At 41.9% G+C, this 15,312-nt stretch overlaps 1 protein-coding gene across 6 annotated transcripts in view; it reads right to left on the reverse strand.

The window, feature by feature from the left end:
* The window catches only part of LOC135499610 (titin homolog), a 43,557-nt gene that overhangs the window by 26,171 nt on the left and 2,074 nt on the right, over nucleotides 1-15,312 (reverse strand). For 5 of the 6 annotated variants that reach the window (XM_064790485.1, XM_064790484.1, XM_064790483.1 and 2 more), the window contains exon 2: nucleotides 11,801-12,004. In XM_064790485.1, the coding sequence (XP_064646555.1) occupies nucleotides 11,801-11,913 (113 nt within the window). In that variant the 5' untranslated portion in view covers nucleotides 11,914-12,004. Of the gene's footprint in view, nucleotides 1-11,800; nucleotides 12,005-14,669; nucleotides 14,760-15,312 lie in introns of those variants that run through there. The other variant, XM_064790482.1, reaches the window with a different exon arrangement.

Consider the following 15,312-nt stretch of genomic DNA (forward strand, 5'->3'; position numbering starts at 1 on the left):
AGCGGCATGGCTGAAATCATTTCATGATGATTAACCAACAAAGGGACATGGGAAGGTATTTCTTGATTGCATTTCTTGCCGACTCTGGTTGGCCGACTTTACAAGCTGATCTATCTCCTGAGTGGTGTATGTAAATCCTGAAGTCTCTGTCTTCGTGAAGGTATACCAACACACACCACACCAATGAGTCGGTATGAGCTGTCAGAATCTTAATCAATTCTAACTTCTGTGTTGGAGATTTTAAGCTCCCCTTCCCAAGAACGCAATTTGGCAGATGACAGAGCACTTTTCTGTGTGGTATTTCTTTCTGAATGTTTCTGCCAGCTGCTAACTGCACTAGCAGCATGATGATGGATGACATGAGGGCATGTACCACAAGCCCGTGTGGGTACCATTTCCTTGCCTAATGAGACCCCTCTGCCTGGCATAACAATTTCCAACCTTGATTACATCGACAAGGTGTTGTCGCCTGTAACACGCAGATAATCGATGGCTGTAAATTACCCAGAGCAGGTGGATGACTAAGCGAAATCCGGATTTGTGGGAAATGGTTGGACAGTATTGTCTCAGTCACTGAGCTCGCCATAAAGCAAGATTGCTAGCTTTATGGTCTTGCTAACCACATCCATTGTTACACAATACAGACATTGTCGTGGGCCATCCAACCACTAATCAATGATGGTAGATTACTTCAGGTGACTTGGTCACGCTCTGATTTAAGCCTGGTATTGTCTCAGCATCGTAACTACATGACCAAACCTGCCATTCTATTGTTCACTTGTAATCAGGGCTTTGATTGAAGACCACACTTACACCTCTGAGGGTAATGCCTTCAGTGGCCTGGTTGAAACAGACAGGGTTCCTGTATTAAGTAGGGTGCCTCAGCCGAGGGGCATTCCAGACATTTGGTTTTTGCCAGTGGTATTGTCTCCATGGTGGGTCTCTATTGTGTTACAAAGGTAAACCAATACCTTTACCCACCGTGGTCTCCGCCGCTGGGAGGATGATCACGAATGTAAACATCACAAGATCATGTTGTGTGGCTTCTACAACAGTCTACTTCGATTAGCAATGAAACAATGCCATAAATGAGTGGAGGTGCCAAGGTCAATGCCCTCCTCTTGTCGCTGCCACTGAGAATGGGATCAAAAATGACACAAGATCACAAGATCACGTAGTGGAGCTTTACTTTGATTTCCATTGAAATGGCACTGGACAGTCCTGCCAAAGTGACTTTGCTCTCTGTGTCAGGTGTCGGGGAACTTTTGCTTCAACAACTCATCAGGACATCAGGTGGGCATTCTGACCTCAAGGCTTTCACATCTGCCCTGCCAGCAAAGTGCAGACAAATGTACACATTCTTCCTTCTGGATGAATCAGTGGTCCCCTCAACACAGGAACTAAGCACTCTACATTACTGCCCGCCCTGCAGTAACTGTAGACCAGACTGCTAGTAATCACGGCAAGGAGTAGCAATTAATACATCTCAAGAAACCCTCAGCCTAACAATCATGAGTCCTGGAGTTGACCGCCAGATCAGAATGCGGAAATGAACCAGCTCAACATCGCTACGTTGATAAGCATTAAGTTCATTAGCGGACTGAGTGCAAACACTACAGCTAAGATATGACATTGCCATCAGTGATACATGACCATTTTATCAAATCATTCCTATCCTGGGGAAATGGCATTTAATTTAGCAATGCTAGTCTATCCTGACTGCATTTACTGCAGTTTATGGTATATGTGATTAATGTAAACAGAGTCATACACAATGTTAAACTTTGTTAGCAACTCGTTAGCTTGAGAAATATCGAGGCATAGATTAGCAACATTTTAGAAATAATGGGGGTTATTTTTTAGAGCTGTCATATAATTCAGCAGTCACTTCAATTAGCCAAGTTTTATGATACAAGTGGGTGCCGCTCAGTGTTATGAGACTAGACATGTGGGCAAAAGCCAGGCCGGCTTCATCAAGTTTGAGACAGTCACCTAAAGGTGTCTCTGCAATCACACAGTACATATCACCAAGTCAAATCAGACCCAGTTCCCAACAGTGCTTGGACCAACTTGCTGCCTATACAGTGGATCTTGAATTTGGGAAAATTGTTTCTTCAAAGTTACTTGTTCAAACAGCCAATAAGATGTATCTGTCAGAGAAGATAATGATGTCTGAACAACAAACAACCATCCCTAAAGATTCGACTAGCATTGACTGAAAGCTTGACCATATTATCCTCCACTTGAATGGTTGTATAGTGGTCACCATGGTAATGGTTTAGTGGATTCGGGAGATAAATGGAGCAATTTGTCAGAATGAGCACTGAGAGATGAAAACTTGGAGAGATTTGTATCCGGTTGGTTATCACTTTGGTGATTAGATGACAGGGATCTGCATACATGTCAGGCTCGTCACTCATAGGAGTGATAAATGCTGATCTGAGCATCTGTTTATGGTATCAAAAGTCTAAATGAGCTTGGTGTGACGATATCATCAATGAAGGTCACATCTATAGTCACATCATTGACTGACTCCTGGCATATTTACTCTCGCCTGCCACAGAGGTCAGCCTTGCCTACAATCCATTAGGACATCAATGGCACAGAAGGTTTATCAGTGGTGATTGAATGATTTAGGGGGGTTACTTGCTGATTACTCCAACGGGCAGATAATGACTGGGTATTGAGGTGATTGGGTTATGGTAATGATTGGCTTGGGTCCGACAGGGAATTGACTCAGAAATGACCAATGCATGAGGAAGGGATTAGCAGTGGTTGTGAGTGATTTAAATGCATGCATTTGCTGATTACTTCAGTAGTCAGTTGGGGTATCAGCACAGGGAGTAAGGTGATTGGGTTTGGGTGAAGATTGGCTCTTGTCCTTCTGGGAATGGACTCAAGCATTGACCACTCAGTCCATGTGGCAAGCTGCTGAAAAGTCAGCAGCTTTCCATCGTCAAAAGACTTGAATATAACCACTCAGTCCAATGCTGAGGTACAGAAAGGTTGAGAGTGTGACTATAAGTTTTATCTCAGACGTTTTCGCTGATGTCAGGAGACTCAATTTAGCATAACAAAACACATAGCCCTTGCACCTTAGGTAATCCATTAGCCACATCTCAGACACCTACACAAAGGACCCTACTTAGTTTGTCTCAGCTCAAGACAGGTCCAGACTCCCACGGGATGAGCTGGAGAGACTGACATTAGGTGAGGAGCACTTTTAGACCCACTTTAGTTGACAGGTCCAGACTCCCACGGGATGAGCAGACTCCCACCGGATTAGCAGGAGAGACTAGTGGTATTAAAGGTGAGGGGCCCTTTGGGAGCCTACTCTGGTTGACAGGTCCAGACAACCAGAAGTATGCTACATATCGTGACTGTCTGTTGAAGCTATAGTAAGAAGTGACTCAGAGAACATAGGATGCAATCACTGAGCCAGATGAGAAAATCTGCCATCACCCATTGAGATGGAAAGAACCAGCATTGCTTTGGCACCCCTCCATTCTTCCTAGTCATCAACTTCCCTTCCAAATTCATTGAATAATGGTTTCATGGTACTCTAGAGAATCCACCAAATATCCGATCTAAATAACTGATATCATTCGTCCCCAACAAGAAAATGTCAAGAAAGCACAAGTAATGATTTAAAGATCAAAATTCATCAAATAACACTTTTATGACGCTTTGGCGAATCTGCCAAACATCAGATTTTAATATCGGAGATAGCTCAGCCCGTCGGGAAATCGGAATATCCAAATCGACAACCAACCTTGAATTTTATGATCAAAATATCTGAAGACAGGAATCTAATCTGTGTCTGTGTCAGCCAGCTGGCTGGAGGGTGCTGTACATTGACCTTTACTTTTCTGTCTTATGTTATGTATCAACATTCTAAGTTGGATTGGCACAAAGATGATGATCAAATTATCCTTCATTTCACTTTGAGAATGACTTGACAAACTGTACATGTACGTGAATAACTGATGCTGTGTTCACTGCATGACTTGGTCACGATAACTAGGAGTCAATTTCAAGAAAGTTTTATAGTTTGGTTGCCAATGTATCAAAGCTATGACCAAACCAAGCAGCCTTGAGGGAAGGATATGCTAATCTTCAAGAACCAGATCCTACCAGTTATTTGGAGGACTATTGACAGTTGATGAAGAACTGAGGACTACATCGATATCCCTTCCTGCCACTGATGGCGCCACAGCCATTGGTGAAAGCTTGGCTGCAGACCACTTACATGTAATCTCTCATCTCTGATCAAGCCAACCACATTATGAACCCTGAGGAAGCAATTAGCCCTAATCACTGCAATGTTAAATGTGTGGTTAAAAGCTCTATTGGTAGACCTGATGTCCATTATTGTCAGTATTATTGACCTCAGGGTTTGACATGGTGAGCACCAAAGGTAGACATGGTCTTTGGTTTTTAATGGCAATATTTATGGCCTCAGCTTGTTATATCTTGGTTTGTCTTTGTAGGCGAAGAAAAACAAGACCCCCCCCAATCATATTATGAGCCTGATCCAATACAAGTCCCATCCATTTCCCGAACTGAAATCATAGCCTTTTCTTGAAAAAAATCTTCTTTGAGAAAGTTCCATAAAAAACATCTTAGTAGAAAAGCGCAGCCCCTTAGGTGCCTCTAGCCCAATTAGCACCTACTCACACCAAAGTGAAACAGGTATCTCATGTTGAAAGCAATAATTAGCCATATTACAGTGATTTAGCAATCGCTCCAAACCTTTTATGACGTGATCACCTCCATCTATGAGCTTCCAATTTAATCTGGATTGAAGTGACAGCACGACTGCTGTTCTTAACCTTTTTATAACAGGCTTGAGGTTGGTGAGGTATTCAGTTCAAGAGCTCGGGATTCGGCAGAGTTGACACGAATCCCAAAACTCTTCCACAAAAGTCTACTTGTTCTGAATGGTGTTGCAGTTGAGGCTTGCATCAGCCACTGTGTCTGACACGCAGATGGCTTCTGTGATAAGTAAGCCCATCATGCTCAGAGAGTCTCACATCATCCTCAACCCCTCTGACTGTGCTTTCAAACAAAACGGTAATGGAATAATCACAATTGCAACATAGAACCACTGTAAGTTTCATTCACCAACCATTGCCTTCATTTTTTTGTATTGTCATCCAACAAGAGATAGGGAAAATGATCAAATCATGACCAGCGCAGAAACCTTGAAAGCCAATCTGATTCCATTGTTGCAACCATCAGCGTATCATGTTCGGAGATGATACAAATTCGTGCTGTTTAGTGATCCCTAACATAATCCACATTCATTTCCGAATGTCGTCTGCTCATTTCCCTTCACGAACAAGACGCAAACATGAGTTATTGTCGTTGCTGGTTGGATGGGAAGGTTCACTGTCATGAAGCTTTGTAGATGCCTTGAAAGTAAGCACTTTTCATAATAAGCTGAGAGCTGAGCTTCAATTAGACATTACAAACTATGTAAAGGATATTGGTGATTTGTAATGTGTTGGAGGGAAGTGGGGACCGCCAGAGGAATCCTCAGAGAGAGAGGCGCCCTCTTTATCACATGAAGACGTGCACTGACTCAGAGTCGAACCCATGACCACAGAGGTGAAACATCGATCTAACCATCGGACAGACTACTTCACGCCAAGACTTGCACTACCTAATTCTGTGTACATCTCAAAAAGCATACCTTGGTCTCCACTGTGTGACGTTGGCATACCTGAGTCAAGCCCTCGAGGGTCATCACCAATAATAACCCAAGTCTACAGACATGTAATTCACTCCCTTCTATGATTGTTACCCTATATTTACATCAATAAACATCTGATTGCCATGGCGACCACAAATTGCATCTCTGGCGACAAGAAGCCTGGACAATGGACATAAGAAGTCATTGTCTTTGTCTTTGCAAGATATGGAGTCATTGACTTGCCGTGATCTTGTTTTATTAGCAATTACATGTAATAGACATGAGACCTATGGGAGCGTGGAGAGCATTCACTGCATGCCAATGGGAGGCCACTGACTCAAATTGACACTGAAGACAACATGGTCAATTCTTTCTTTGTATGGTGGCCTCATTCAGACAGTAACCCCAACCATGTCCAACTTCCCTGTTGATTTCTTTCACCTAAAACACAGCATCTTTTAGAGACATCATTCTCCTATGTCCTTATCTTCAGTGTTCGCGCTGCAATTGGAGGTGTGTTTGCCAGGGAGTATTACTCCTCCAAGGGAGGATGACATGCTCATCCCATGTCTCTAAAAGCTTAGCAATCATAGGCTCCATCAAGAACAGATCTACTTCCAGGGCCATCCCATTTCCCATGTCTGTTACCTCCTTCATCAGGAACAGAATATTTCCAGGGCCATCACCTTCCCTTTCCTTCTCCTTTAGTAGAGGCACACTTGTTGTCAATGTCTTCGTAATGGACATGTGTCTAAGTAGTGTAATCTCTCTCAGCTGTGTTGATGGGCAGATTGGCCACATACTTCAGTACGGCCAGTGTCATCATCTCTCCTCTCAATATCAAGATGACAGTATCATACTCCCTACTTCACACAATACACCCTTCCTTTATCTGTGAACATCCCAATGTTAGTCACGTTTTCCATTCTTGATAGTCTCATCACAATCTACCTGAGGGAAGTATATTGCCTTCCATCACCAATATATCTGGATATCAATCCTTCTCAAGAGTCTTGTCACATATAGCACTTCAGCAGGACCAATAGCAACATTGCGACTGTTAACTGGATACATGACACTCTAGTCACTTTGGTAATAGCTGTTGCTTTAAAGTATGTTTTCTCATCACTTGCTAAGAACAAGTACCTCCGTGAGGTATTGCACCTTGTCACCAATATGGCGGCCCGCTTAACGCGTGATCAGCTCTGATTGGTTCCAAGTCGACAATCCTGGAAAAATATTCTGCAAAGGATATTTTAGGTTGCATCCCTCGACATATCCTGTCCAACAACTTTAACAACTTCATCCAGTGTTGACAATCTCAAAATCAATGCTAGCTTTGCCTCTTCGTAAACAAGAGGATTTACTGACGACAAAGAAACCCTCTTATTTAATGCTCTTTCCAATCAATCAATCAATAAAAAGCATTAACGAGATTGTATGATTGTTGTCCAGTCACCCCAGGGAATCAATCAAGACCTCATTTTCAATCGAGACTGCTTGTTTTTACGTATCTACATTTGTGACCCGCTCTACCAAAACTAGGCGCTTGTCGCATCTGAACTTGACAGGTTGATACGGACTTGTTGTTCATTTCCCTATTGTAGACCTTTTGTGAAATGTGACCAAATCAGTTTGTAATAGATTTCACAAAATGTCTACAATAGGGAAATGAACAACAAGTCCGTATCAACCTGTCAAGTTCAGATGCGACAAGCGCCTAGTTTTGGTAGAGCGAGTCACATTTGATGGTGATTCCACAGTACTCTCTTGAAGGATCCCGGCCCTCCATCTACTGGCATGGCTCAGCTTCCAGACAACACACGCAAGGAGGAGGCTACAGAGGCAATAACCCTGGAAGTTCAATGTGTCTTGAAGGAACTCTACCTTCTACAGTGTTCCTTTGCAAATGGTGTCTAAAAAACCCTAGAACCATTTTTGTCTCGAGTCTTCTATCATTCTACTTCTTCCCTGAGGCAGCTGGTCATAATGGCCACCATTTGAGATGTCACTATCATACGGGAGCCAAAGCTCTTTATGGCTGTAAGGGCTATTTTACAAACAGATGTGAGAGACACATCATAACCATCTCTAAAAGTTGGGTCTGAATGTAAAATGCTTCTGTTCATAAAGTGCAGAATGGCTCTGCCATTTCAATTATCACCACACCTGTCGGTCGACGCTAATGAAATCAGGAGTTGCAAATGAAATATTGCGTCAAGGAAAAAATTGTGCACAAAACACCAAACAGAAAATGAGCAGCATGTTTGATATGGGAGATAACAGCTACTAACAATGGAGTAGTACTATTTGTTTATGCTAAAGATAGAAAATAGTAGATCAATATTCAATCAGCGTGCTGGGAAATTGGTGCAGTTGCCTTTGAAATCATATGGTAAAATTCAATATCTGGCATGGGCGTTTCCTTGTGGCTCTTTGATCTTGAACAACCAATGCATCCCGGCTAAACATTAAAGGCAGACACTAGTCATGTTCGTTGAATACAAATAAACATTGCTGTAGAGCAGTTATCATGCATGCAAATACCCTGAAACTAGGCATCTCTAGGAGTTGTCTATCCGTCTGCACAATGGCACAGTTGAAATTTATATTCAGTCCAGTATTTGCACTGTTGGAAAATTTCAAATTCAAGTTAAATTTTCAAATTTTTTAACCGAGTAACCCTTTAAGGAAATTCAGATCACCAGTGCTAAATGTGCCTGTAAACAATGATAAGGGCCATAAACCATGTCAATTACTCCTACCCATCTACTGCCCCGATATCGGTCCCCCTAATCGACCACACTAATGGCAGCAGTGACGGCAATGATTTCCGAGGGGAGGTCCATGGCTGATGTTTATCGAGCCATCATTACGCAGGATTGGCCTCAATAAATTGCACAATTTGGTCCTTCCATCCTTGCCAATTTTGGGATGTCTGCACACCACAACAGGCAATGGGAAACTTTCAATTTGTCTAAGTCTTCGCACGAAGAACAGAATGCATTCCAGATGAGTTCAAGGACGAACAGATTTCCTGGGTCTGCGAGCTTGAGAAGTACATAAATGTTAAACGTGACTCCCAGTGACTTCCGTGGAGAATCCGGGTCTTAGGTTGTTCATGAGAGTATTGCCGATAAATACTCCCGGAGGAACGCATCATTTCCTGTCCAGGGAGCCTGGATGACGAGGATGAGAGGAATACAAATACATTAATCTGATCGAGGTGAGGAATCAGAATTGTGATTATGCAAGGAAATATCATCCAATACGAAGATGGATCCCTTGCAAGACATGAATTACTTTCATAGCAAAAGGTAATTTTCTCAGCGGGACAGCTAAGTCAGTCTGTGACCTGCGTGCTGAGTATCTTATAATCAGGGGATGAAAGAGATCATGATATGCAATGCAGCATCATTCGGGACGAACTATCTCTCTCCAGCAGACCCAACAGGGGAATCTGAAGCAGCGCGCACATTTGGTGATTACAGCCCTCAATTGGGTACTCCATCATGTCCATGCCATCAGTCACTGCATCAGGTTTTCATTCGATTTAAGTTCAATCCAAATGTTTACCACGGGGTGATTTTATCACTTGAATCGTGTGATGAAATGAAATAACTGACATCATTCATGAACGTACCGGTACCCTTGCCAACCAATCAAGATCATCATCCACCTTCACGATCTTTGCCATGGTAAGTTTCATCAGAGCCGCTTTGCTTTGAAACATCCATACAACTTCAGAACCAAGTGGCTCATTTTATGATACAGTGCGTCCCAAAAAGAAAGTTATATTGAAATCAACAGAGTGGACCTCCCCTTATTTTTCACAATATCACTTTATCTCAGACACTCCACCAGCATGACCAGCTGCTCACACGACACACAGATGTAAAAGAACAGGCGATACAACTCGACTTTTCATGTGAAATCAATTCCATTCTGAGAAATTGCATCAGGTCATGTGAACCCACCGTGTGGTTCTTTATGGATCAGGCTAGCGGTATCCGATATATCACATGGTCTCCAGTCGGTCGACATCGGAAGCCAATATCAACTAGCACCGAAAGCTACATTCCAGAATCGATTCGACGCAAGATAGCAAGAACTTTGAGCACATTTCCACGTTCTTGGTTCGTTACAATTGATTGTATCGTACTGTCATGTTTGAGGAAGACATTCTAATGGTTATTAGATTCCGAATCAGAAATTTTACAAATCTTATGTGGGTTCTGTATTTCCTCATACATCCTGCAAAGTGCAAGGCATTCTCGTACAAGGGTCACAGCTAATACTGTGATTATCAATGTTTTCATGACGGTACAACCTGTTACATGATGTATTACCACATATGGTAGTTTTAGACAAGACAAATATGCGTGATTATCATAAATATTCATGAATTTCGAGCGTTGGTATGAGATGAATGCCACTTGGCACGTAAGAGCAGGTGTGATCAGGTTATTGACGTACAACATTGACGTCACCATTGACGAGGTTGCTCGTCTTACTCAAGAATCAGGCCACACCAATTACTCCGAACATTCCCTATAGTGGACTCCATTACTCCGGCATAAACCCAATAGGGTTACGACACCCATAAAGAAATGATAATGATTGCTTGGGGGCCAGGTTTTCAGGTTTTCTGTGACCCCAGATCAAGATATCTATCAAGAGGAACCTGCCTGAGGTCCTTTGCAAAAGCCTCCCCAAGACCAGCGTTTGTTGAATCATTAGAGAAAGAAATATAGCTACACCTCCCTTTTGAGTTAAACTTAAAGTTTTATTTTTGGTTGAAGTGACAAAAATGACCAAAATGACCTGTTTCCAACCCCATGCGGTGAGAAAGTTAAGGGTCACCGGGATCGTTCAGAAATCAGTTGATAAACAAATAAACGTAACAACTTCTGAATATAAAGACTTACTATTCTTCCAAGTCCTCATCTTCCTGAGAGGTTTCCCCTAGCAACCAGCTCAAGACCATCAAGGGTACTGCAAACATGCTGGTTGCTAGGGGGTCAGGGTGTTCCAAAAAACTGCTAAACTATCAAAATGTGGGAAACACACTGCACAGTAGGCCTATGCTTGGTGTAAATCTATGACAAAATAAAGGCCAATGGTAGGCATATTTTTACTTTATGAAGTATGGTTAATTCTGCCAATAAGTTTTACAGTAGAAACAGTTTGTTATTATTCATTATTATTTCCACCCTAACATGAACTGAATTTTAGTAAACCACTCCTACATAACGTATTGTAATATAGGTTCTCGACACAATGAGGCAGGACAATCTAAGCTTGGGCCTGTTTTGTGGTCAGTGAAGCAGTGGTATTGAAATCAACCATATTTCAGCCTACTCGGGTCTAAAGTAGCTGTATTTAGCCAAGCTTAAGGCCCAGTTCATCCATCTATGTACTTGGTCACTTTCACTATTTACAAGAAACATTTTGTGAAAAATCACTTTGAAACGTTTGGAAAAATGATGTAAACAAGATATACTATGAATATTCTCAGAAATGGAACAAAAACAAATCAGTGAAAAGATTATATTATAATGCGTCACATTATATCAATACTGGAATTAACTGCTTAACTCTTTGTGCCAAAATATAAGCTTCTTGGCTGTACTTATTCCAACAACCACCCAATATGAACTTCCCAGGCCCGCTATTATTTTGCCCCCCCCCCTACATACAAGTTTCTGGACATGTTATTCACCTCTTTCCAGTTGAGGGCCTCGTGTAGTGGCTGGACTCCCTCTATGAGGTCAGCCTTGATTTTGATTGCACCTTTCACACAATTTTGGAAACATCCAAGGCTGAGCTCATAGGCGGCCATTTTTATTGCCCAAGAAGAAAGTTGTCACTTAGGCGCTGATGAGGAAAGAGGTGAACAGTGGCGAACTTAGATCGACAAAAATCACAAAATTCATAACTCAATAAAGATGGTAAACACCACAACATGTCAACATGTCAAATTTTGCCTTTTTAAGCAAACTGAAGGCCACAGAAGGGAACAACTCAGTTCAAATCAAAAGTAGCTCCACCTAACAGCCAATGATCAGACATCATAATCCCTAGAAGAGAAATGATTCTACTTACGTGAGCCTCTCCTTCTCTCCCTGTCTGATGTTGAAATCCCTCTGGATGACTTCCAGGATCTTCTCGCACTCCTCCTCCGAGAGATGCTGGAGGTCCAGGCGCCGGCCCATCATTGCTATTTGTTGCTTCCTCGTCGGCTCCTTGTCGGGGTTCTGCTGATCCACCGACGTTAATTTAAGCAACCAATCCAGCGTGATGCGTTATCTGAAAAGAAAGACATCATTTGGAGAGTCAGTTTCGACGGGAAACAACTTCAACTGGCAACGTGTAACCAAGCAGGCCTGTTGTCCACTACAAGTTAGGTTGTCCATTACAAGCAGGCCTGTTGTCCATTGCAAGTTAGGTCTTTTGTCCATTACGAGTTAGGTTGTCCATTACAAGTTAGGTTGAAACAACACTTGCCACCAATTGCTATGGTGGTCTCGATCAACTGAAAAGAAGCAAGGACAAGTGAAGTGTCATACCCAAGAGTAAAATTCAATCGTCCACAAGTTAAAGTGTCCGGGCAGCGAAGGGTAACAGTGCTGCACTGCTGAATGTGCCGTAGACAATGATGCTAATTACACCACAAATCAGTAATGGCAGGTAAAGGGTCATTAACCGTTGTAGTCTTAGTTCCCCTGGCTTTAATCCAACAGCTCACCATATAGCCCCCCATACTCAATAACTGAAATAATAAGCTCTGGCAAGGGTGTCACTAAGGCTTTCTTGACAACAACAGTTAATATTCAGTTACAAGACACACAGACACAGATTATAAAGTACCGTTAGGTCTCCCAAGAAATGCATTAGCCTTGTTTTGAGTGGCAGGGTCTTCAGCTAACTCAAACAAATTCATTACCGGCTTTCTTCAAGACTGCATTCTAGGACATAGGACCCTTATATGCACTGTCCAGGGCCATATTTGGCAGGGGGGGCAACTCCACCAGCCCCACAGGTCTCCGAGAAATGTGTTTTTCATGCAGATTTGGGCTCTCTTGCCATGAAAAATGGTGTTCTGCTCTGCCCCCCTTCCCAAGGACCAAAATGTTGAAACATGGCCCTGCTGACTCCTGTCTGACCTATTCCCTCATAACGTGGCATCATCTTATGGATATACATGTCCAGGATGGTTAAAAAGTTTAACAGGTTTAAAAGTTCATATTTTCAGGAAGAAGACATGTCTGATTATATAACCGAGGAATAACAATGACGTCAAATGAAACAATTAAGTTAACAATCAATGGAGATATTGCAAGGGTTCTCTGCCAAGGAATTCGAAATAACAACACACACAAAAATCACAGGCTGCTCCAATTAGTGCGTAACCTAACAGAATGTCAATGTTAGCATTGCCTATTTTAATGAAATCTTGCACCAATATTACAAGACAGATATGATACATTTATGAGAGGAATGTCCTGTAAGCTTCTGAAGCTACTGCACACAGCATACTGATATATTTGCAGCCCCTCGACAGAAATGTAAATAAATCATACCCTTCAATCATATAAACGCACATCTCGATAACCCCTGCAAGCATTGACAAGTCAACATTATTGAAGCCAAATATACCTCCAGTATCGATCAATAAATAGTTGAAATAATCGGGGGTTATGCTTACATGAGAGATTTCGAGATGCCCTGGTTGTTATATTGACAGCAATGATGACGAGATTTATTCTGACAATGGCTGGATGTCAGGACTTTTCAGCTTGGTGTGTGTGTTGATTCCATGGCAAATAAAAGTTGTCTTAGATCGATGAAACTAGCGTATAAAACGCTGTAGGAAGTCAAATAAGAAATACACTATACATGTACATGCCATGGAACTGCCTCAAATGTACTGGAATTAATGAAGTCTTCACCTACTCCAAACCATATGGCTCAATCCACTTTTGTGGAACTCGTCAAAAAGTCTTTTCACAATTAGGCATGTTCAGCCAATTAATGTTGCAAAAGGCCTAGTAACTGGAATTATGGGATGGGTTCATCAGCTTTCTTCAATCAAAGGGCAGGAAAATAGCGCTTAGTGACCTCTCTTATAAGAACACTCTCAAACTAAGAAATGCAGTTCTGATTGAAAAGCCTGCCATGAGGTGTCTGCAAGGGTAGATACCACTGTAAACTTGCAAATCCACAAGTGGGAGTCCAAAGAATTTAACAGATCATGTCAAGGGGGGGGGGTCATCAATGAAAAAGCTCAAAGGGTCAAAACGACATCTCAAACACTCAAGCTCCAAAAAGATATTCATATTGAAGCTAGATTTGAGCCAGTACCAATCCCAAAGAAGGGTAAAACACATTTCCCTTTCAAATTTTACACGAATGGCTAAACAGGAAGGGCTAAAAACTACATACCACACTGATCAAAGTTGGACTGTCAAAATTATAGTGCATGTTTGACTCAAGAAACCACATGTAAATGTTGGCTTAAAAAGTGTCCCTTTTCAGTGCAATGTGAAGTACTATATACTTTGTATGTTTACATTACTGACCACAAGTGTTTTACCATATTGCACACTGAATGCATAGGCCTGATTATTATAATCTTACATAACCAACCTATGAGGACATTTCTCACAGCTGTGCGAGTCTCAGCCCGCACAGGCCCATCACATCATCACATGACATGGCCGTAGTGTACAGGGAAGTGGACTGGGAGGGGTGGGGAGGAGGGGGAGGGAGGGAGGAGGCAAATCTATTCTGGAGCCCAGAGGCAACTGAAAGTGATTTTCACGCAGATTTTGCTCCAAAATGGTGAAGGGTGTGTCCTTGATGATCAAAACATACATTCCTGCAAATGACAGCATGACCATGCTCAGTCTCAGATTAAAATCTCTCGATAAGCGATTACTGTGATAGAAATTAACAAGTTATGATGGTTTACCTGTCACTAATAAGAAGAATGTCCCCTAATCCACTGATAGTGTAAATCCTAATTGTGTATTGTCATTGGGACAGCAGACAGGGCTCACTTGCACATGCCTATATGACTGATGACTGATGTGCATATTTTGGCATAATTATGAACCATATTATTGATCCCTATATCAAGTGGAACACCCTATTTCACATCAAGTATATATGCTGAGTAAGCGTGTACCCATTATGAATGCACTGCCAACTTCCATGGAGCAAGTTGACAGAATTTGCTTGAGATCAAGTGGCCCTCATGTCCAGAAAGCCCCAAAATATATTTCAAAATGTAGATGTCACAATTTTATTGATATGAATTGATAAGGATGTCATATATACATGTTGTGACTGACAGTCTATAATTTTCTGGGAAGAAGATGGAAAATGTGGCAGACACTTTACTTTTGATGAATTTGGTTTCAGGTAGTTTTATGTTCAACTGAAAATTCTCTGAGGTTAAATCGCAATAGTTGAACAAATCAGCTGTTTAAGGCGTGATGATTTCAGGGTTTACATTATCATTCTGATGAACAACAAGTGGCACAATGGGTTAATCTTTAACTTTAATTAAGCTAAGGTGACTTTGAAAACACCGTGGCCAGATCTGGCGCTTC

Source organism: Lineus longissimus, chromosome 15 (assembly GCF_910592395.1).
Source record: "Lineus longissimus chromosome 15, tnLinLong1.2, whole genome shotgun sequence".
NCBI lineage: Eukaryota > Metazoa > Nemertea > Pilidiophora > Heteronemertea > Lineidae > Lineus > Lineus longissimus.